We start from the raw sequence: 25,682 nt of genomic DNA, 5'->3' as shown, positions 1-25,682 counted from the left end.
AAATAAAATAAAATAAAATAAAATAAAATAAAATAAAATAAAATAAAGCTCTATACTCATTCTCCACACTTCTACCTCATCCCAAACCCCTGGCATCTACCATTTGTAGGCCACATCTCTATGAATGTGACTACTCTATATAGCTCATATAAGTGGAAGTGAATACTATTTCCTTGACTAGCTTACTTCACTTAGCATAATACTTTCAAGATTCACTCACACTGTAGTATGTCTCACAATCCTTTACCCTTTGCCAATTAAAACAAGTATTTAAACGAAGAATTCTTAAAAGAAGGTGTAATTTTAAAAAATAATTGTATTTATTCATTGTACATTGTATTGTATTACATAAAAATATTTTTATACAAATATACTCTTTACATTGAAAACTCAGAATTCTTTTTTAGGATCAAATAATATTCTAGAGTATATAAGTATTTAATTGGATTGTCCATTTAACTCTTAACGAAACCTGAGTGGTCAGTCATCTTTCAATAGTGTGGATAATACTTCTATGGACATGTACATACAAACATCTAGAGATTATGCTTTTAATTCTCTTAGATATATAGGCAGGTTTCATTGATTCATATGTCACTGTGTTTTACTTTTTAGAAATTGATACAGTTTTCAGTAGTGCCAACATAATTTTATATTCCCACCAATCGCTTTCATTTAAAAATTGCGCCAGGTATATACTTCTGACTTGACAGAGTTTTCTTCTATTTTTTTAAAGATGCTCTACAAGCCTACTGAGTACTTGCTTCAAATGATGTCTTTAATTTGTTCTTCTATATGTAGGGTATGATTTTCCTTTGATTGCTTTAAGATAATCTCTTTCATGATGATTTTGAGCAATTATATTATTAAGTGTCTCAGCAAAGTTTTCTTCATGTTTCTCGTATTTTCGATTTATTAATATTTTCTACTATGGATTTAAGGTTTTCATTAAGTTTTGAGTGCTTTATCTATTATTCCTTCAAATATTTACTCATTAGTTGGGAATACCAATTACTCATATATTTGATTATCTTAGGTTAATGATACTCTTAATTTTTAATCTGTGCTTAACTTTTGACTGCTTCTTTACTATGACTTCAAGCTCACCAATATTTTGTTCTCTAATGTTTACGCAATATTGTGTCTTTAAAGTGTCTGTTTCAAGCCTGACTGCATAGGGGTTGATGTCAAAAGTATCCCCTCTCCAGGAAAAAGACATCAGGATGGGCATGGCCCTCATGCCTCACTAGACAACGACAGGGGGACTGGAGCCATTACAAGGTCCCCTTCAAGTACTGGAGGTCAGGCCTCTATCCCCGCCTTCGCAAGATTAGAATTGCCACAGTCCTTCTATACTTAGGGAAGGGAGGAGATGTCAGGGGCAGCCCTGCTTACACACTGAAGGCCTAAAATCAGCAATAGGCCTAAAATCAGCAATAAGCCTGTCATACATGTATACTAACACCAAGTCTTGGGTCTCAGTGGAGAAACATTGAAACAGATGGCTATAAGCTAATGTAAACAGGCAGCTTTTGTGGAAATTTACAAGCCTGAGTAGCCATAGACCTTGTAAATAGGTAGCCTTGGCAGACTTAGATAAGGACAAGCAAGTCATAGGCAGAGTCATAGTGACTTGTCCCCTGAACCTTCACACAACCAATACCTGGTTCTGAAAGATACCTGTATTCCCCCTGAACACCCACACTCCAGTGTCATTCCCATCCTCATATCCTGCCTTTCTGTGTTTATAACCCTTGTGTGAATGGATTACGATTTGAGAAAAAATAAATTATTTAATAAATAAATAAATAAATAAATGATCCTATCATTTAAAAAATAAATAAAGGTCAATATTAGAAAAATAAATAAATAAAAATAAAGTGTGTGTTTCATTTCTATAAATTTTATTTGAACATTTTCCTTTCTTAAACATCTCTAAATAACTTTTTACATATATAGAATATAACTATAAGAACTACTTTAGCTAGGTATAGAGGTTCACACCTATACCTTTCCAAGTGAAAAAAAAAAGCTGAGTCAGGAAGATTGCCAATAATTTTAGGCAACTTTGGGTTATACAGTCAGTTTCAGTCCAGCCTAGCTACACGATAAGACGTCTCAAAATAAAGAAGGGAGGGAGGGAAGGAATGAGGGAATGAGGCTAATGCTAATTCGATATCAGTTCTTGGTTGGTTTCAATTAGTAGTTTGTACTCTTCATTGTGGGTTATGTAATCCTGCTTTTTTGTATGCTCAATGTTCTTTTTTTTTTTTTTACTGGATTTCAAATACTGTGAACTTCACTCTGTTGGGTGATGAACAGCATTGCATTCAATAGATACTTTTAAATATGACTGAAGCAATCAAGCTACTCGGAATCAAATTGATACTTTCACATATACTTACATGGTTTTTAGTTGGTTCTAGAAAAGGGCTCATTATGGAACTAATTATTCCCTACTACTGAAACAATTACCTTCTGTGGTTTTTATCTAACTCTCCATGAACCAGCCTGAATGGTAAGATAGGTTCTATTCCCAGACCCATATAAGCATCTAGTACTGTTCTCTGTAATCGTTTTGGACAGCTACTCCTCTGATTTGAGATCGTTTTATTCAGTGTGTTATGTTATGACTGGTACTAGATGAAACACTAGAACAGGAACTTCTGAACAGGTCTCTCTGTTATGCACTTTTCCTCTGATAGCCTGTTCTATGAACTCTCACTGTCTTGGCCTCCTCAGACTTTCCACTGCATGTCTTCAAAGCAGAATGCTTGTCAGACCATACTTCAGCTCTCCTTCATCTGCTGTTGTCAGCAAACTCATGAAGTCAGCCAAATAGCTGAATTGCTTACCTTATTTCTTATCTTCCAGTGATCATTTGCCATTGTCTGGTATTCAAAGCCAACAAACTGACTTTTTTCATGTATTTAAGGGGGGGGGGTTGGTGAGGGGATTCATTTTGCTTTTTTAAGCCAAGGTCTCAGTAGGTTATCCAGTCTGGCCTAGAACTCTCAATGTTAGTTTAAACTGGTTTCAAATTCCCAGATATCTACTTGCCTCCTCCTCCTGAATGATACGATAATAGGTATCTGCCACTGTGTCTGGAGCTTTGTCTTGTGTTTCTGGGAGGAGTTTTGCTTAAGCAGGAACACAAATAGGCCCCCTGTTGCTATATTTTAGTTGACAATAGAAGTACTAAACAACTTATGTTTTTTAAAGAAACCATATTGCATTTTATACACACAGGCCCATAAATGTATACCAACACTTACAAATTATTAAATGATATAATAAAGAATGATTGTTACTTTGCTTTTAAAAACCAATCGTAGTTTGAAATATTTCCACAGGAAATCAGAATTGTTTTATAATTTTTAAAGCTACTTTTAAAAGCATCAACACTTTTTAAAAGGGAACACGCTTCCACAACTTCCTTATCTCTCACACTAAATTACTCTCCTATCAATGCTATCATTTCCCTTTATCAAGAGTTCACAATGGGGAAGAGTTATGACTTACTATTTTTCAATAAATGGTCACACAATACCTAGTGAGATTCTGCACTATGAATATTTAATTCATAGATGGTATCTAAAGATAGAAACTATGAAGGTATTATTACTATATTTTTTGCTAGCTGTTTATTTGCTTATGCAGAACTGAGGATAGAATCTAGGGTCTCACACATGCTACACAAGTGCTCTGCCACTGAGCTGCATTTCCCAGATCCTGTTCTCTATGATTTTTATACTCAACAGTGTTTTATTTGGTGCAAAGGAGAAAGAATACAATGACTGAAAAGGTTATTCCCAAACCTGAACACTTCTGGCAGCTTTTCCCCACAGAATGTTGTGTAACCAATTTACTAAATCTCTTGTCAGTCGACTTCTTGTTTGGTGATCTGAAAAAAAAAAAAAAACCCAAGAGCAAATAACAAGCTTTAAAAAGAACCTAGATCCATTGAATTAAACAGAGTGTTAAGTGTATACACACAAGACTTAATCACATAGCTGTACTTAATCTTTAAGTAATGTCTATAAAGCAATCATATCAGACAAGGTTTCACCTTCAACTTGGTTTACCATTACAACTGCTTATATAATCTAATCAGAGTTTGCTAGAATCACTGGAATTCTCCCAACAGCCTCTTATATATTCCCAGCCTAGTCTCTTTTTAACTTACTTTTCATGTTCCAAATTAGATCACCATTTGGTGCCCTAATAAGGTTATTGTGAATGAGCAGACAGCAATGTCAGAAATCATTAATAAGAACTGCTCATACTATTATGTACTAAAAAGATCAGATCAAGTTCACAAGAAAGGCCAATTATAACTTAAAGCTTTTAAAAAGTACTTTAAGACCGCACTTACAGATAAACTTTATTCATTTAAATTGTAACTTGTGCTTGATTATTTCTGGTCTAGACATTTACAGGATTCAAATACATTAGCACATTAAAGTAAAGTTTAAACTGCAATAGAATTCTATACCCCTTTCTTATCTGCCCTTCTGGCACACGCTATCAATTTTCGCAAATGTCTTCATTAGAACAGTAATCCTCTGACTCACCAGTGGAGTCAGCACATGTGGCTTAAAATACTTATGTAAGAGCAACCAATTACTTAATGTCTCCTTAAAAGTTTATAATACCTTGATTATATGAATAAAACTCTGTCTAACCTTGTCTGACATCAATGGGAAGGGAAGCCCTTGGTCCTGTGGAAGTTTGATGCCCCATGGTAGGGGGATACTGGAGCGGTGGGGCAGGAGAGGGTGGGTGGGTGAGGGAGCATCCTCATAGAGGCAAAGGGGAGGGAGGAGGAGGTTGTGAGATGGGGGGTCTTATGGAGGAGTAACTGGGAAGTGGGATATTATTTGAGATGTAAATGAATGAATGATTAATAAAAAAAGAAATGAATTATTCTGTAAAATCAACTTTTTAGTTAGCTGACAATTCTCTGTCCTTTAAAAAGGAAGTCAAGGACTAGGAAAATAATAGTAAAGTGCTTGCTATGTAAACATGAGGACGAGAGTTTAACTTCCAGAATTCATATAAAATATAAAGCATGGTGGCACATGATTGTTATGCCAGTGCTGGAGAAGAGGAGAAAACTGGATCCCTGAAGCTCACTGGCAGCCCAATCTAGTTTATTCACTTTACTCCTAGCTAATGAGAGTTATTGTCTCAAAAGACAGGTAGAGAGTGTCTCAGGAAAGATAACTGAGCTTGCACTCTGGACCTATGCACCTGCTTGCACCTTTGAACACAAGTGCACTACACGTACGTGTGTGTGTGTGTACATAAACATAACATATAAATAAATGTATAACTTCCTAAGTTCTCTTACTTAAAATGTAACCTTTCTTGGCCATTGAAGGTCAACATCACAAAACAATTGCATTTTATTGTACTATTACATTTTTGCACTAGGGAAAACACTTGTAGTTTCAGCTAGTTGAGAGGCTGAGGGAGCAGATGATTCACATGAGGATAGATTGAGCAGCACAGCACGATGCTGTTTCTGAAATCTATAACTTGTCTAAGGCTGAAGAAATAGCCTAGTTGGTAAAGGGGTCAACTGGTTGTGGCATGCAAGCATTAAGACCTGAGTTTGGACCCCACCCACATAAAAAGCCAAGCCCTTGCAAAGCGCATGCACTGGGGAGCTAGAGAAGGAGGATCCTTGGAGTTTAGGAGTATAATTGAATTGGCAAATCCAGGTCCTAGTAAGCCAGTCTAGCAGAATTAGTAAGTCCCAGGTCCCAGTGAGATCTTATCTCAAACCATAAATAGCTTTTGAGGAATGACACCTGAGATCATGCTCTAGCCTCTACAACACACACACACACACACACACACACAGGAAGAGACAGAGAGAAAGAGAGATGCTCTTATATCAATCTACCTATATATTATTTCCTAATTCTTTTATTTCTGTATCTACATAGTATTTCCAAAGAATAACCTCAAAACAAAAAAAATTGCAATTTTTCCTGCCATATAGTCAGGTTAGCTATATATTTTGTTGTGGATCTTTTCTATTTGTATTATGATATCATTAAAATGCCAAGGACCAGAAAACCAGATAACCAAGATTATCAAAAAGGGATTCAAAAAGTAATTGAAATCTTAATGAAATCTGGGTGACATTAGAAAAATATAGTTCATAGGAAATAGAATTCAAAAAGCTCTTAATATCGCACGATTTTCTTTTGGAAACTATTAATGTCTGTTTTTATGAAAATATGATGCACACAATACAAATTTACACAATGCAGTACAATATCATAGAAGCAACACATTACCTTAAATGCCACCATTCAGAACAAATCTCCCTCTTAACATTTAGTGACTATCACTCCAGATGAGGTCAGACAGAGAATTTTCCAAGACACTGCTTATATTATCTGCACTCTGCAAGTTATGGAGGCTATGCAGAGAGTGCAGGATTAGGGCGATGCTGAGCAGAGGCGGTTCTCCATCTCTGCTTTAACTACAGAAAATCAAATCTGTTTTGTCTGAGAGATGTTTATGTAAGACTGTATGACAAAATAATGCTGCTGCTAAAAAGCGTTAAAAACAGGAATTTGGTTCACAATATTCATTTTACAGTTGAAAAAGCTAGCATCCAAAGATACTGACTTGCCCCAAGGCACATAGCTAACCTGAAGTCAAATCAGAAACATGAACTTGGGTTTATAAACCTCACAATTTTCTGCTACAAGTAAACTTTAAGCTCAGAGGTTTTTCTGTATTTTGAAGGTATTTTGTCATTTTTGCTTAGTTGTTCATTATAGTACACTAAAGTTGTGACCTCTATATGGTCACAGTGTTGTAGAAAAACTTTAAGGAGAGGAGGGAAAAGGAAATGGGAAAACCTGTTGACCTGAGAATTTTGCCATTTCTCTGACATGTATCTTAAAATAATAAGTAAATTAACAATTTTCAGAAAATGCAGAATCTTACTGACCTATAATAATTTCTTTAATCTGCTCTTCAGCAATCACGTCTTGATCCTTTTGTAAAAGCATGTCAACGTAGAACAACAGAATCCTCTTCCTATCTTCTGGCAACTTAAAATGCTCAAAGATGACCCTCAGGAAGCAAAAGCCAACAGAGTCTCTGTCCGAAAAGACATAATTTTAAGCAGTGTAAATAGAATCGGTTTTTGATCAATGGGATTAAAATAATTTCAATGTGAGCTAAAACAAACTTAGTTAACACCATTAAATGCCTAATTGTCAGCAATAAATTATTTCATTATAGTAACACTTTATTCATTTTTTATTTATGTGTGCAGGCACAAGCAAGTGTGTGTGTGAGAGATACAGAGAGGGAGGGAGGGCGGGAGGGAGGGAGGGAGGGAGGGAGGGAAGGAAGGAAGGAAGGAAGGAAGGAAGGAAGGAAGGAAGGAAAGAGGAGGAGGGAGGGGGAGAGGGGGAGAGTCAGAGAGAAAGGGGGAGAGGGGGAGAGAGGGAGAGAGGGGGAAAGGGAGAGGGGGGAGAGGGGGAGAGAGGGAGAGAGAGGGACAGGGAGAGAGGGGGAGAGGGGGAGAGAAGGAGAGAGGAAGAGAGGGAGAGAGAGGGAAAGAGAGAGACAGAGAGAGGGAGAGAGGGAGAGAGGGGGAAAGGGGGAGAGGGGGAGAGGGGGAGAGAAGGAGAGAGGGGGAGAGGGAGAGATGGAGAGAGAGACAGAGAGAATATGCACCCATGTCAGGGAGACAATATATACACCCATGTCAGAGAATGCATGTGGAGGTCAGAGAACAAATTATGGGAGTGGGTTCTCTCCTTCTACCACGTAGGCTAAGGTCCTCAAGCTAGGCAGAATTACCTGTTGAGACCTATTGCCAGCTCAACATTTTCTTATTAATTTGTTTGTTCATTTGTCTTTTCAAGACAAGGAAGGTCTCACTCTGTAGCTCAAGCTTGCCCATTAATGAACTTACTATGTAGCCAAGGCTAGCTTTAAACTCACATGAATCCTCCTATCTTGATTTCCCACGTTCTGGGAGTACATGAGCCACTATGCCTGGACTTCAGTATTATTAAATGTAAATACACTCAACATATATGAAGTATTTAATGAAATACCCATTGAAATACTAACAGCTTTTTTAAAAGACAGTGCCTTTCAGCATTTCAAAGACTGATATAATCACAATCTTGAAAACAAAGAACAGAGTTGGAAGACTCATGCTTCCTAATGTCAAACTTATTACAAAGATACAGTAGCCAAAATGTATAGAACCAGCATAAATACAGATAGACCAATAAAATAAAATACAGGACACAGAAATAAACCTTGACATATATGGCCAAATGATTTTTTATGAAGATGGGAGCCATTTTATGGTGAAATAAGTCTTTCAACAAATGATGATGGGGAAAAAAGATATTTATTTCAAAATAAATTGGACTTTTACTTTGTATCATATACAAAATATAACCACAAAATGGATGCTAGACATAAATGTTACAGTTAAAATTTCTATGGTTGCACAAGCAATTACAAGAAGCTACTTGAATAAAATATACAAAACTCAATAAAATTTTTGTATCACAATAAAATATCCTGCAAATGAAATAAATGTATTTCCCTTTTACCATAGCATTTAAAGGTATATGAAATACTTAAGAATAAATCTAACTAAGGTGACCAATTATAAATGATATAAATGGAAAGACATACAATTCTCATGGATCAGAAGAATTAATGGTGCTAAGATATTTATGCTTACCCCCTAAAATCTACAGATTGACAGCAATCTCTATCAAATTGTTTTTATCATTATTCATAGAAGTAGAAACAGTAATATTAAAATCTTATGAACTAAAAATGAACCTAAGTGGTCAACAACAATTATAAAAATAAAAGGCAAAGGCTAAAAAGACAGCTGAGAAGTTGAAAGAGACTCATCCTCTTCCAGAGGATCCAAGCTTGGTTCTCAGCACCCAAGTTCGGAGGTTCGCAACTGCCTATAACTGGGCCACCTTCTGGCTTTTGGAGGCATCTGCATACTTGTAGCATACATTCACACAGACATACACACACAGGAACAAAATAAAAATAAATCTTAAAAACAGAGTTAGAGGAATCATAGTTCCTGATTTCAGATTACAGTATAAAGGTATAGCATTCCCAACAGTATGATACTATCGTCAAAACAGAAACATAGAAAAATAAACAACCTTAAAAGGCAAGGAAAAACCTCATTCTTTCCAGTAAGAGTACCCATAAAATAGCAGAAAAATATTGTTGCTTCAATAAATGATGTTGGGAAAATGGATATTCACACTCAAAAACATAAAACTGTACCTTTATCCTACAATATTCACAAAATTAATCCAATATGTATTAAAAGACTTAAGCATAATATCTGAAGCCATACAACAACTAAAAGAAATAAAATAAGGAACGATCTCTGACAGTGATCTTGGCAATGATGCTGGTGAGGGAGCTGGCAGAAGGACTGGAGGAGCAGAGGGGAATTACAATCCCATGGGAAGAACAACATCAGCTGGCCAGACCACCCAGTGCTCCCAGGGACTAGACCACCAACCAACGACTGTACAGGGAGGGATCCATGGCTCCAGATACATTTGTAGCAGAGGATGGCCTTGTCTGATAGCAATGGGAGGGGAGGTCCTTGGTCCTGTGGAGGTTTGATGCCCCAGCATAGGGGGATGCTGGAGAGGTGGGGTGGGTGGGGGAGCACCCTCATAGAGGCAATGGGGAGGAAGGAGAGAGAAGATGTGGGATGGGGGGTTTGTGTAGGGGTAGCTGGGAAGTACGATATCAGTTGAGATGTAAACTAATGGAATGAATAATAATAATAAAGAAACAATAGACAAAAACAAAACCAAACTAACCAAGTAGGACTATACAAATCTAAAATGTTTCTATAAAGCAAGGAAACATTTAGTAAAATGAAAAGGAAATACACAAAGTAAGAGGAAATATTCCATATCACAGTCCAATATGAGGTTGGTATCTAAAATTTACACAATTTATGAAACTAACCTGAGGGGGTGGCAGAGACAGGAGGATCTTTTAGAATTTCTGCTGGCCACTCACTAAGTCTAGCTGAACCAGCCAGCCCCAGAGTCAGGGAGTGACCATGTTTCAAGACAAAGCAATGGAGAGCAATAGCGGACGATACCTTCTGTCTATGCTGGCTAGCCACTTGGGGAGGTAGGGGAGCAATGGGGTACTCCTGGGTAGCCAGCTGTTCCAGACACTCTGGCTTCACATAACGGCAGAATTTTCAACAGTTTCTGAGACAGCCCTAAACAAATTGCTGATGTTTTTAATTCTGACTCAGTACTGATGATTGTAAAATGAAAATATGGGTCAATTCTGAAAAATACCAAGGATACACTACATCACACTGTGTCATGTATTCATCCAGGAATTACTTATGTAAAAAGAAAGTATTACATCCATCTCACTATTATTTACCTCAAGAAAATAACAGAATAAATATGACGCTAAATCCACTGCAGAGCCAGAGACTAGGAAAATACATTGTCAGTGCTTAGGAACTTTGAAAGATTTCTGTAATTAAAAGCAAATGTAATTAGGCTGATAAAAAATCAAGGATGAGAATATAAAGCCAAAATGGGACAAAAGAGAATAAATAGTTGAATAGTTAGCTCATTTAACCAAAAATAAATAGCCTAGAAAAATCTATTAAGTCAGAAATTAATGGGATATAAGAACAATTGATTATGGCTATAGAAGAACTGCAAACATTAATTCCATTTCCATTGTGTGACAAGCAATCTAGAGTGCTTATATTTAAACCCAGGTTTTTCTGTCAAACAAATTTTTAAGCAATATAAGGGATCAGTTTCAGCTTATGTAAGAAGCAGAGGATTCAGACTTGGGGAAAAGAATAAGAAAGAAGGAAATCAGCATAGTGAAAATCCCTCTAATTCCCACATCAAAGTGGGGATGGGACTAGTGTATCTAGCCTACACTGCAATAGCTACTTTCTAAATATATCTTCCCAACAAATTGTGCTTCTTAGTATTCACATCTTGGTAAGATATTTTCTCTTTGAATCTGGACTGGCTTTGTGGCTTGTTTTTATTACAAGCATTTTTTTAATTTTTTTTTATTTATACTCCAGTCATTGTCCACCCCATGAGTCCCCTCTCCCACAGTTCCTCATCCCATTCTTCCTCCCCTTTGCCTCTGAGAGGATGCTTTCCCCACCACCTGACCTCCCCCTTCTCTGGGGCCTCAAGTCTCTCTAGGATTAAGCACATCTCCTCCCACTGAGGTCTGACCAGGCAGACCTCTGCTATATTTGTGCCACCAGACCCTGTGTGCTCTTGGTTGGTGGCTCAGCCTCTGGGAGCTCCCTGGAGTCTGGGTAAATTGAGACTGCATATTTTAATTATACAAAGTAAAAGGTTTCATTATGCCATTTTCAGATATGCATGTAACATACCATGATCATATTTATCACATCATTAACCCTCACTAAGTCCCTTACCACCCACATAACTATTAGTCCTCTTCTATTTTCATGTGTTTTTCTTTAATAGCTACACATAGAGAAAACATATATTGTCTTTGATTCTGGGTTATTTTGCTTAAAAGACACTCTGTAGTTTTAACTGTTTTCTTTAAAATGCCATAATTTTTGGTTGTTTTTTAGACCCAAGTAGGATTCATTCTATATATTTAACACACTTCTTTATCAATTCATCTACTGACAGATACCTATACAGCGTCCAAAACTCAACAACTGTGAACAGTGCTATAATAAATATGGGCATGCAGGTATCTTTATTATAAGTGTACTTATTCTTGAGGCCTCTCCATACTAATTCTCACAGTGGCTGGGCTATTCTCATTAGCAGCAATTAAAAGTTCCTTTTCCACAGGGTTAATTTCCTCTGAGAATGTGATGACCATTCTCCTGTAGAAAGCCACACTTGCAAGATTATGTATGCACCATGTATCGGCCTTCATAAGCCAGATTGAATCACTCATTTGAAAAGGTTTTTGAGCCAGAACAGCTGAGTTGAATCAGTCACTCAGAGTTCAGAAAGAACTAGAAAAGGTGAGCTTATTCAGCAGTAAGCCTCTAAGACAACAATTGCATCAGGCAAATAAAAGATACTTTTACAAACCTCTTTTCAAATGGATGGCCAGGGTAATTCAAGTGACTCCCAAAACAATATAGCTTATTGATGTAACTCTTGGTTGTTTCCCAGAGTTTAAGTTAAGCCCCTGTTGCTAAAGACACAGTTTGGACACAGGACTTAGTATGATTCCAGCTGAATCTAAACTAAAAAGCCTTCTCTGTGGTCTAGTTTGAAGGTAACAGAAAATACTATACAAGCTCCCAAGAAATAAAAGTAGTCTTACCCAGCACAAACACATATGAACCACAACACTGACCAACATGACAAACTATCTGTACTGATGCAGTAAGTTACAGTTTGTGCAACTAAAAGCTATCTAATTTGATTTAGGGCCTACTAAATAGAAATAAAACCATACCTGGTACTAAAAACCAAGCCAACTTCTCAGAGCTAGTGAAGCTGTGGGCCTTAGAAATAAGTCTACCACCATCATTTTGTTAGATCAGCATAATTCTTATCATATTCTAAATCTAACTCTACCCACAGATAAGTATAGATACCAACATCCATCAAAGAATCTTCTCTTTACAGCAAATAGAGACTATCACAGAAAATCTGATCATAATACATACAGAGATCAAGGGATTGTGGGGTGTCTGGCATCAGTGCATATCTACATCACAGATACTGTATCTACATCTCGGATAAAATCACAGAAGAGGAAATGAAAAACATTTAAGAGCCAGAATATCAGGAAGTCTACTGAGAAAGTCTTTCCTAGACATGACTACATAAATAAGACTGAAACAATGGAAATAGTAATAGACATACTTGCATGGGGATGGATTTTCACAGAGTCTCACCACTAAACTATAGGCAACAACTTATGACTACTAGGAGAGGGAAAATTCACCTCTTTCAGGGATAAGCACTATCTTAATTAGAGTTTCTATTGCTGTGAAGAGACAACATGACCATGGTAATTCTTATAAAGGCAAACATTTAATTGGGGCTGGATTACACTTTCAAAGATTTGGTCCATTATCATCATTATGGGAAGCATGGCAGCATGCAGAAGCAGACATGGTGCTGGAGAATGAGGTAAGAGTTCTACATCTTGATCCAGAGGCAGCAGAAGTAGAGAGTGTGCCATATTAGGCCTAGCTTAAGCATAGGAGACCTCAAGGCCTGCCTCCACAGTAACACACTTCCTCCAACCCACCCACCCACTACCCAAAAAAATATTTTCAACAAACACTGTTGGTCAAACTAGATGGCTGTATATAGAAGAATGAAAATAAACTCATATATATCATCCTGCAAAAAAACTAACCCCAAATGGATCAATGATCTCCACATGAGACTAGAAACCCTGAATATGCTGGAAAAGAAAGTGGAGAATAGATTTGAACTCATGAGCACATAAAAGGACTTCCTGAACTCAGGTATTAAACCAACAATTATAGGACCTCATGAGGCTAAAAATCTTACAGCAAAGGACATCGGTATTGGAGCAAAAGCAGCAGCCTTCAGACTGGAGGGGAAAATCTTAGCATCTGCTTGAGGGTTAGTATGTAGCAAATAGCCTAATTTAAACTAGGGTATAGAACTTAACAAGGAGTTCTCAGAAGATGAAATGCCAAGTGGCTAAAATATATATATATATTTTAATATATTCAACATCTTTTACAATTAGAAAACTACAAAACTTGTATGAGATTTTATCTTATCTCAGTCACTGAATGTTTGCTTATAATGACTGAGTTGCTGGGGCCTCCTCAGGGAACCTTCCTCTATACAGAGAGGAGAGTCAGAGAGTCTTTACTGACAGGGTGGCTCTTAAAGGGGATGAGGAGTCTGCAAAGGAAGGGAGTGAGTCAGGCATGATGGTCAAGGAAATCGCACAGCTCACTGACTAGCAGTCAGGCTGCTTCTATGGCTCTAACTAGCAATCAGGGCATTTCTGCTGTTCTGACTAATAGCCAAGTGCTTCTTTATTTATACAAGCTTCACTGAACAGAGGCAGACTAATGACTATCCAAGTGGTACAGAATATATGTTCGAGTTTTCATTACATGGCCAGGGTTACAAGTTCAGTTACAATTAGAAAATACAAAGAGCAGATTAGTCTTATTCTTATTAGCCCTATAACTCCAATTTAAAGAATCTAAAGAATGTCACCTCCAGAGCAAACACATTTATTATACGACAGTCTATTTTTAGACTGGCAAAGTTTGCTATTTAAAAGCATTCCAGACAAACAGAAAATATCTGAACCAGTTTTTTTATGAATAGCAAATATTAATATCTAACTTCTTTTACTATATGTTTCATTATCTACGCTATAAAGTAGGAAAAGTGTATTTTAGTCACTCTATCATACTGAGTTTTATTTCTTCAGGAGCATATCCTGTATGACCCCCCTATTAGAGACCTCTAAGCCTATAATAAAAAGAGACCTTGAATCTGTAACCTATTCTTCTGGCCAGAGATTGTTAGAGTTTATCAGATGCCTCTGTTTGTCTTGCATCAATTATACTGTGTGAGTTTGCTCAGCGGCAGATACCCCAAAAAGATTCCTAGAGAATCGGCCTCATCTAGCTCTGTGCTTATCTGTGCTTAATGATCTCCAGGGCATATGGAAGACTTCCAAAGAGTGGCCAGATAAAGTTAATTTTAAGATTTTCCTAAAAAGACTCAGACATAACTTTTCTCAGGAAAAGAAATAAATTAATCATAATGCAGAAAGTTCCTAAGAATGCAACACATAGAGACCCAAACTCAAAAGTTATAGACAGAAGGACAGCATCTATAGCAATTGGCCCAGTTTTGCTGGAATTGTGTCAAGCAGCAGTGCCTGGCATTATGACTCTTGCCTTTTCCAATGGGAATAGCTGTGCCAGTGGGTGTACACCCCATGCATAGAATTACTAGGTGCTATGGTTTGCACCCTATAAGGTTCATTTGTTGATGTCTCAGACCCCCGAGTAGCAGTGTTGAGAAACTATGCTGATTAGTTATGTCAATTTGACAGAAGCTAGAGTCATTCTGAAAGAGAGAACCTCTTAGTTGAGAAAATGCCTGTACCAGACTGGCCAGTAGGCAAGCTTATGGTACATTTGTGGAAGAGCCTAGCTTACTGTGGTGGTGCCTACACCTAGGCTATAAGAAAGCAGCCTTAGAAAGCCATGGGGACCAAAGCAGTAAATAGCACTCCCATGGCCTCTGTCTCCAGGTTCCTGCCTTGAGTTCTCTGGATGATGAACTTTAAGATGACCATCGTGTTTTATCACAATGGAAACCCTAAGAAGACACAGGATGGAGCCTGTAAAAAGTAGCATCTATTGGAAGGTACTTAGGTCATTTAAGGGTGTACTGCTTTTTCATGGAAATGCTGTTTTCCTTTTTCCTGAAAGAAGTTTTAGAGACAGCAATCAGGATAGCCTAAACTGACCCTTCACTCCCTCTCCAGATTGCTGTATTGAGAGATGATTGCTAGCGCCCACACATGCTCTCATCATCGACATCCACCATGACGTGATACAGTCAAGAGTATCCTCACCAGAACTGAGGTGATGCCAATGCCATAATCTGATCCTGCAAAACTAAACAAACTGTGAGTTAAAGGCACATTTTTTCTTAATAAGGAGTCTGTAACAAGCATTTGGTATAATGACAAAGAGCTAACTATACTCTAGGTAATATAATGTTATATGATTAACTTATTGAGGAACTGTTTTCCAAACCAGATGTTCCATTTCACATATTAAACAGCAGCGTAACAGAGTTAGTACTTATACACATGCTTATCACTTGGGAAGCAATACTATATAGATCAGTACAATAATATTATGTTTTATACGAATGAACACAAATATATAAACACTCAATGTATTCATAAAGTAATAGAAAAGTTATTCTTCATAGAAAGAAAAATCAAATTTCCATACCTCTCATTATCTATCAGGAATTGAATAATGCTCAGACAGAACTCCAAAGGCATAGCAAGATACAGCATTTCCTTAGAAGCTAACAAAAAAAAATATTAATTAGTTAATCATACTAACAAGGAAAAAAGAATGAAAATGAGTAAAACATATCAATTTTACTTATAGAAAGGTTAACTATTTTCAATAATTTTTCTGTTCAAAATATTCATATTAAAATTTGCTATGTACTATATTTTATCTAGTACTTCACAAAAAATTTTTTAATAGTGCGTTAATATCTAATACTATACAGAGCAGTGACATGGACATCTTTTAACCTAGTGCAAACTTTCTGAAATCAATCTGGCAATACCCTATGCTAAGAACGCCTGATTAAGAGTGGAATCTAAAGTCAGAAGTAAGTAATGCCAGTTGCTACCTGTATAGCCACAGGCAAGTTATTTCATTTTTCTGTACTTTAGTTTGTCACATATAAAGTAATAAATATACTACAGATTTATTTACATTATCAAGAGGATTCCATGAGATAATATATGGACATTATATAGTAATGTCTTACTAAACATTAAATAAATGACAATTCCTATTGCTGTTATTCCCTTTCTTCATAAATTATATTTCTGAAAAGCCATCTAAAGTATAGGGAAAAGTTTCTGAAAAAAAAGATATTTAAAAGAGTTTATACTATAAAATAGGAAGGAACCATCATGAAATGTTCACTATGGTGTAGCCATAAACTATCATATAAATGCTTAAAACATTGCTGAGTATTAGATAGGATGGAACAATGACTATACACTAACATAAAAATATTATGTGCAAAATTTAAAAACAAATTTATATATATCATTAATTCTATAAAACACACAAAATAGACTAAGAAAATACTAACAATACATCATCAAATTGCTAAAAAAGATTATGTTTAGATTTAATGATTAATTCAGCAAGTGTTTAATGAGTGTATTTTCTAAATCTGTCACTATATTTGTATTGGGAATCTAGCACTAAACAAAATACACAACAAGCCTTGCTAACAAGATTATATTCTAGGGCAGTATTTTCTCAACCTTCCTCATGCTACAACCATTTAACACAGTTGCTCATGTTGTAGTGACCCCCAACCATTACTTTCGTTGCTACTTCAGAACTGCAATTTTGCTACTGTTATGAATAATAATATAAATATCTGATATGACCCTGTGAAAGAGTCGTTTGACCCACAGGTTAAAAACCACTGTTCTAGGAGATGGTAGGACCATCGATATCTTCAGTATCTTCCAAATTTTTCTCTGATGAGTCTGTGATATCTTTTCCTGATTAAAAGTTTGTCTACTTTAAATTTTTTTGCCAGGTAATTGGCACATACCTTTAATCCCAGCACTTGGCTGAGATGTGCAGATCTCTATGAGTTCAAAGCCAGCCTGGTCTACAAAGCAAGTTCTAAGACAGCCAAGGCTATAAAGTGAGACCTTGTCTCAAAAAGGGTCTTTTGAACCTTTTCTGCTATAAAAATATCAGTGAAAGTCAAATGCCTACAATTAGGCTAATGATTCTAACAGGAAAATACTTTTGTAAAGAAATGAACAGACTACAGCTAGGGGTATGGCCAATAGGGATGTAGCTGAGTAGAACAGAACTTGCCTAGCATGCACAGTCCCCAGCACTGCAAAATTGAATACATTGTAAAATTATTTTCTCAACATAATAGAATAAGATGGTTATTATTTTAATAGGAAGCCTTAAATTTATGGAAGTCTCATAATTTATAACAATTTCAGAAAAATAACTACTCTAAACTCTGTTTCTGATAATGCATTTAGATAAACATTGTGATGATGAATTCTAATCCAAAACTAATCAACATCAAACTTGGTAATTCTATAATATATTTTAATTTTATACATAGTGTTAGTTCAAGTAAGTCTATTAACTTCCTTAGCTTTCTAATGCAAGGAAAGTGGGGTTGTCATCCTGGTTCGTAACAGTTTTCAGCCTGTGTATGTGAAAGTGATATAGAATCCTCTCTACATTTCAGTTTCTGAGGTCTTTTGAGTCACTAAATTTCTAGAGCTTAAAGAAAAATTCAGCAATATTAAATTAGCACAAAATTTAGGACTACTTCCAAATTTGATTACTGTCCTAATTATTTAAGAATAATTTATTATATAACCAATATTATACCAACACATAATTTTATGTAGTACAAATAACTCTTAAAGATAAAATAATAATTAAATTAATAATTAAAATAATAATTCTTAAAGATGACTAAAATATCCAGTCAGGGTAGATCTATAATATAACCTCCAAATTTGGGAAATGGAAGGAAGAGAATCAGCAGTTCAAGTCCATCTTCAGCCACTTACTAAATTCAAGGACAGCCTAAGCTACACGGGATATATGTGATAAATGCTTTACATACATTTTCTCATAGGATTTTCAAACAACATGAGATAGGTATTATTATTATATCTCTTTTTGAAAATAAACTGAAACACAAAAATTAAGGCACTTGCCAAATGACACACAGCTATATATCTGTATATTTCTTTGTATATTCTACACCCTTAATAATAATTGAAAGACATAACAATGTTTATACAAGTAATTATTTAAAAGAGCATCATTAAACAGTTTCATTCAATGGATAGTTTTTCTCTTTGGGACACTGTGGAGGAAGCCAAGAATCTCAGCCGAGAACACAGATCTAATTGTTCTCCATCGTATTTCGTCAACCCCCATGTCCATCTCTTAGTCCCTCAATAAACTAGCCATCCTTTCCCCACTACCCCTCCAAAACAAGAACCCTTTGTTTGTGCTCATAGAACATTTCATAAAGGTTGAGCAGCTGTAATTCTCTACAAAGCTAAAAGAAGCTGATTGCTTTGATTCAGTTTCTTTTTATAAGCACCTTTTCATTTCGCTCCTATTCTTCTTTCTTTCTTCCTAGTTAATAATGCCTTTTCTATTTATCAGTTTTCTCCTCAACTACCACCAAATTATACCTATTGTTAGTAAATTACAAAATTACTTTGTACTGATATTTCAAAATTGAATGCTCTTTCCACAGAGAAGTTATACCTTCAAGGAGTTCTTCATTACACGTTCTGCCTTTCATGAGGATCCTCATCTTTAAGAAAAGCCCAGCTGGACCTAAATGTTCCTATTTTCAACAAAGAAATCACAATGATATTATAACTCTGGAATGTAAAATCCAATTTTCAAGTAATTGCCTGTTTTGTTCAACCTTTGTATGATGACTCAGAATCAAAGGATATAAAATGTCATTTAAATCATATAATCATATCTGTTCTATCCCCAAGAATACCTTCTGACACTTTATTCAATTTCAATAAAATAATACAAGGAAAGGAGCATGCAAAAGATTTCCATAGACTGGCAAACATGTAATGGCACTGTAACTATTTAAGTGGCAAATCTCACACCATAGTCTAAGGAAAATCTTAAATATCAATTAGATCTATTTTCTACAAAATACCTCCCTTCCCTTTCCTCTTTCCAAAGCCACCTATATACACCTCCTTGCTTTCTTTAAAATTTATCGCTTCTTTCTTCATTAATTATTGTTATATAAATATATGTGTAACTGTATAATGTAACTTGTATATATGCTTTAATAAGCATCCTTTTAAAACAATGTTAGTAAAAACACAAAAATTATTATCATTTCTATAGGACATAGCTTTTATGTCTACAACTAATAACAATGTTGCCTAAGTGATATTTCCAAGTTTTTGTTAGCTATCCCTAAGGCAACTGTAGAGAGTGGAAGCTATTTTAAAAAGTGTAGCCTGGGTACATCGAACAGAACTCTTCCCTCTGCAATGACAATCAGCGTTTTTAAAGCTCAGTCTAACGTGGGACTATATACGGTCACAATATCTGATTTCCCACAACTTCAAAAATAATGTAAACATTTTTCTAGTGTGACATATACCATGTAAATATACATACCCACAACCAAGTATATAAAGCATGTTTATATACTTGGTATTAAAGCATGTTTATAGTGCTATAATTTGGATCTGAAATGTCAAACAAAAGCCCGTGTATTAGAATGTTTCCAGCCTATAGGGCTAGGGCTATTTGGAGGTGATGAACCTTTAAGAGGAAAGTGGAGAGAGCAATACTATTAAAGGACATACTATCCCTTTGGTGCCTCTAACACATGCTCTGTCTCTCTTCTCGTTCTCCCTCATTCCCCCTCTCCTTCTCCCTTCTTTGGCTTCCCAGGTGCTATTAGGTGACTAGGTCTCTACCACATGCTTCCACTATGATGTACTACACAGTCACATGCCCAAAAGCAACAGGCTGAGTGCCCACAGATGAAAACTACTTCACCGATTCGACTCTTTAAACTTTTCCTCTTCTTAGGTTGATTATCTCACGAAGGCTTGCCCAACCTATACTCGATGGGGAACAGATAATGCACATGCAACTGAGGACAGCTATGAATACAGCTCAAAACAAAATTGTAAACTTACTTAAAACATTTTATTTTACCTTTATGTACTACAAAGAGTGTAACAATCTGTTGCGTTTTCTAAAGAGACATACTAAAGTGAATGCCTAAACTGGATTTCAAATTATGAATTAAAACTTGTGAAAATTTGAAGTTAATATTAAAAAGTAAGTCTCATACCTTGTTTGCAATGAGTATAGCAATGAGGGCCTTGTTATAATATGCTTCATCACCGCACTTCAAATAAATGGTGGCTAGAAACCGCAGAGCTTTAGCCTGTAATCAACAACAGATAAAAGCTTCTAGCTAAGGAACAAACTACAACACAACAGCTGGCTAGCATTTGCACAATGATGGAATCATCTACAACATAAGTTGTCTTTTTTTAATAGCACTGTCTGTATACAACCACATATTCTCAAAATATTGTGCTAGTTTATACCAAATATTATCTAAGAAATGATAGTATTATGCTTGTGCCTTATTTATATTTAATATAACTGTGTTAAAATACTTATTTTCCTTCTCTTTTTGTGTTTTTGGTTTTTTAGTGGTAGCTGTTTTTGTCTGTGTGTTCGCAGTGTTTGCTTGTCTGGCTGGTTGGGGTTTTTTTTATAAAGTTTTCTGAGACAAGATCTCACACTATAGTTCCTGCTGGCCTAGAACTCTCCAGAAACTTCTTGGGTGCAAATACCACTGTGCCCAGCTTAACAAAATTTATTTTCTTTACACCATCTTACTATTAAAGTATTTTATAAACCCCAATTTCAAATTCAAATCAGTGGCATTTTAAAATGAGTGAAGTTATCATTTAACTAAAGTCAATGTCTCCAGCCAGGACAACATTCACACAGGGAGTAGTAACTGTAGTCAATGAGAATGTGTTTAGATTCATGGGAAGAATTGGAAGAGGAGAATAGGTTGAATCCAAACACATTATATTAATATGTGAATATTAACCAAACTGTTAATAAGAAACAAATGTTAAAAATAAGACGTTCTAGGGCTAGAGAGATGGTTCAGTGGTTAAGAGCACTGACTGCTCTCTTCCAGAGGTCCTGAGTTCAATTCCCAGAAACTACATGGTGGCTCACAACCATATGTAATGGGATCTGATGCCCACTTCAGCAGTGTACTCATATAAATAAAATAAATAAATCTTAAAAAATTAAGAGGTTCTATATCAGTACATGTGTTTCCTTCTAAGTATAATAAGGATAGTAGGACAGGGCAAAAATGCCCTATTGACATTTTTTAAAAAAATATCAAGCATATTAGTCCCCTTCAGATCCAGAGGAATGACGTCTGTATTATCATTTCTCTTCGTTTTTAAATTAAACACTAAGATGAATCAAATAAGATATATAAAAAGTAATACCATAATTGCTGCAAAACAACTCTATAAGAGTTTGTAAGCTCCCATAGAGAAACTTTATGGAGAAAATACGAACTCTCTAAGAAATATTGTAGCTATTGCATTATAGCCAAAGCATTCATTCGTCAGAAACACAGGAGAATAAATCTCAGAATTTGTTTTTAAAAAATGAGCCAGACATTAACTCGTACATATTGGATAATTCCATTTATACAAAGCTCAAGAATAGCCCAAAATAATCTACAATAAAAGTCAGAATATTAGGGTTTGCCCCCTTGAGAGAAGAGTGTATTAATTGGTACAGAGATAAAGATACTTTTCAGAGTGAGGACAGTTTCTGTATCTTGACCTATAAAAGACTATAAAAAAAATCCATCAAGCTGTGCACTAAGTCTTAAAAAAAATAGTCCCCTAAACCAGGAATGGATTACATCTAGTTGAGTTGTTGGCCAAAGGGACCACATAGAAACCACCCCAAACAACCCAGGCTATTGCCAAGGCTTATTGTCAAGATCATTATCCACTGATGATATAAGGCCCTATTGCTAAAGATACTATCTACACAACTCAAACATGGAAAAGACAAGCAGGTGCTTACCTAGAGCCTTCACCCCTAATAACTACTATTCATGGTACTGGAAGGTACCCTGCATGCTACCAGAGGAGAAAGGAAAACACTAAGCCAGCTACAAACTCTTCAATCTACAATAGTGACCTGCCTGCAAAAATAGGCTGGTGCAATAGTGACACAAACATTGCTGGAGTAACCAACCACTCTCTGATTGGATTTAAATGTCCAGTTCACAAGATGTAACCAAAGCCTGATACTCCTCAGGTGGCCAGGAACTTGAAAGTAGATAGGCCATGGGCTTAGGGAAAACCAAAGTACTATTATTGTGCTAAGGAACATAGCAATAAAATGACTCAATGACATTCTGCTATACCCATAGATCAGTGTCTATCAGATCAGCCATTATCAGAGAAGCTTCCTCTTTCAGTAGATGCCAACTAACACAGAGACCCCAAACTGGACCACATGCAGAGAGCAAGAGACCTCAAAACACTCAGTTCTAGATGTCTTCATCAAAACCCTTCTCAGGGTTCAGGGAGCTATGAGGAACAGGCAGAGCGGATAAATGACTCCAAGGAAACTATCTTCCAGATACAACAGAACTAATGCATATATGGACTCACAGAGACTGTGACAGCATGCATAGGGCCTGCACAGGTTCAAGCTGGACAGAGTCCCAATACTGAGATGGGGAAGTGTTCATGGGCTCTCACCCATAACCAAGATACTATTTGCAACTGACACCCACTTGCAAAGGAAAATTAGTATTATTAATGGAGTCTCACTGGGGATATTAACCAACTTCAGGGTAGGTCCCATTACAAGCAACACAAGCAATAGATAGTTAACACAAATGAACTCCATACATTTATAAACTTTTTGTCTCTTAACGCTTCGGGCACTGTTTATTGTACTGGTCTTTTGCTTGTATACTATGTTTCCAGTTTTGTGGGGTTTGGGGGGGTTGTTAGTGTGTGTGTGTGTGTGTGTGTGTGTGTGTACACACGCACAAATGTGCATTTTTTGTGTTTTCTCTTTGTTATGTTATGTATGCATATGCTTTTCAAAAGTTTATTTGACATTTCTTTGCCTATTTGAGATGGGAAGGGGAAAGGATATGGAGTTTTGGGGAATCTGGAAGGAGCTGAAGGAGGGGAACCATGATCAGAATATATTGTATAAATAAATTTTAAAATAAAAACTTGCCCCCTATAAGCCCTATAAGCTCACATATTTGAGCACTTGGTTCCTAGTTGGTGGTGCTTTTTGGGAAGGCTATGAAATCTTCTGTCTTGGTGATTTAAGGAAAACATTAAACTTTAAACTATACAGTAATAAAAGCTATGATTTACAAAGTAAAACACTGTCCAAAATAGAGCGTGTGTGTGTGTGTGTTAATCCACAAGTAGATTATGAACTTATGGGATAAATTATATTGCTATATACATTTTATGGAAATTAATGCACTAAAATGTTAAACAATATGCCCAATAGATAATCTATTCACTAATAAGGGGTCAACTAACATAACTTTATAATAGTATAAACTGTATTTCATCATTCTACCTCTCTAATATTAAATGACACTTACCAGCATTTGTGGTTGAACAGAATTATTATCCATCTTCCCAATTTCATAGCTTTGGCTAGCAATAAAAAAGAAAAATGTGTGTAAATATACATTCACACTAAGCATTATATATTGCTAAGAAGATAAATCAAATTAAATCAAAAGGACTGGTGGCAAGATAGCTTAATTGGTAAAAGTGTTCTTCTTACAAGCCTCATCACTTGAATTTGATCCCCAAATCCCCAAGAAACCAAGGCACATATATTTGAATGCTTAATCAAAGTAGTGCCACTCCCTGATGACTAAGCATTCAAATATATGAGCCTATGGGGGCCATTCAAACCACCATAAAAGCACAGACTATGACATTCATATGCACAAGGGTGATGGCTGAGAAAGATGATAGAAAAAAGCATCCCTTTGTTTCTTGATTGTGAATGTAGTATTTCCAATTGCTTCAAGTTCCTGCTACTTTTATTCTCTCACCATGATTGATAGTACTCCTAAACAGAAAGCCAGATAAACTCTATCTGAAGTTGATTTTGTCAGTGTTTTAATCACAGTGACAGAAAAAGAAACAAAGATAACTCTCCTATCCCTTTCTTGCTGGCCCCTTTCCTCCCCAGAGAGTCCTCCTTACTACTATCATGTTAAGGAATTACATTACCATTTCTTTTTCAACCTTCCCCGTCCCTCCTCTCTCACAGTTCTCTTTTTATTTTCACCCACTCTCATACATGTATACATGCATACACACATACACACAAATTTAAATCTAGACTTTGTGTATGACAAAGAACATGAGGTATTGAGTCTCATTTATTTACCATAATAGTGACCTCCAGCTCCATGCATTTTCCTACAAATACTATGGATTTATATTTTTTATTTTTGACTAACTAAAATTCCATTGTGTTAATGTACCCTAATTTTTTCTATCCATTCATCTCTTGGAGGACATTGAGATTAGTTTCTTTTATTTAAGATTTATTTATTTTATGTAGGTGAGTACACTGTAGCTGTCTTCAGATACACCAGAAGAGGGCACCAGATCCCATTACAGATGGTTGTGAGCCACCATGTGGTTGCTGGGAATTGAACTCAGGACCTTTAGGAAGAGCAGTCAGTGCTCTTAACCACTGAGCTATCTCTTCAGCTTAGTTTCTCAGTTATTGAAATTAATGCTGTTGTAAGTATGGATGTGTATGTATATTCACAGGAAGTTAATTTAGAATTCTTCAGGTATATAGCCCTGAGTGGTCTAGCTGAATTGTGTAATAGTTTCAATTTTTGATTTTTTTTAGGAACTTTAAGACTGATTTCAAAAGTGGCTGTATAAGTTTACTTTCTCACCAATAATGTATAAAGATTCCTCTTTCCTCACATCATTGCCACCATTTGTTGTCTTTAAAAATTATTATTAGTGTGCATATGTATGTAAGTATTGTGTTTGAAGATGTGTACATGACACAGTTTATGTGGAGGTCAAAGTTTAACTTTGTGGCGTTGGGTCTATCCTTCCACCATGGATTTGGGGGATCAAATTCAAGTCATGAGGCTTTTTAAGAAGAGCACTTCTACAAATTAAGCTATCTTGCCAGCAGTCCTTTTGATTTAATTTGA

At 36.0% G+C, this 25,682-nt stretch overlaps 1 protein-coding gene across 2 annotated transcripts in view; it reads right to left on the bottom strand.

Annotated features, from left to right (window-relative positions):
- The window catches only part of Tex11 (testis expressed 11), a 207,409-nt gene that overhangs the window by 104,381 nt on the left and 77,346 nt on the right, over window positions 1–25,682 (bottom strand). For both annotated transcript variants that reach the window (XM_028770040.1, XM_028770041.1), the window contains exons 9-14: window positions 24,081–24,135; window positions 20,724–20,819; window positions 19,142–19,223; window positions 16,058–16,136; window positions 6,977–7,128; window positions 3,819–3,904 (exon numbers count right to left, since the gene is read on the bottom strand). In XM_028770040.1, the coding sequence (XP_028625873.1) occupies window positions 3,819–3,904; window positions 6,977–7,128; window positions 16,058–16,136; window positions 19,142–19,223; window positions 20,724–20,819; window positions 24,081–24,135 (550 nt within the window). The remainder of the gene's footprint in view (window positions 1–3,818; window positions 3,905–6,976; window positions 7,129–16,057; window positions 16,137–19,141; window positions 19,224–20,723; window positions 20,820–24,080; window positions 24,136–25,682) is intronic.

This window comes from Grammomys surdaster, unplaced genomic scaffold, assembly GCF_004785775.1.
Source record: "Grammomys surdaster isolate TR1022 unplaced genomic scaffold, NIH_TR_1.0 197, whole genome shotgun sequence".
In the NCBI taxonomy this organism is placed as follows: domain Eukaryota; kingdom Metazoa; phylum Chordata; class Mammalia; order Rodentia; family Muridae; genus Grammomys; species Grammomys surdaster.
The sequence above is the reverse complement of the archived record's forward strand: the minus strand, read 5'-3'. Positions and strand labels throughout refer to the sequence as shown.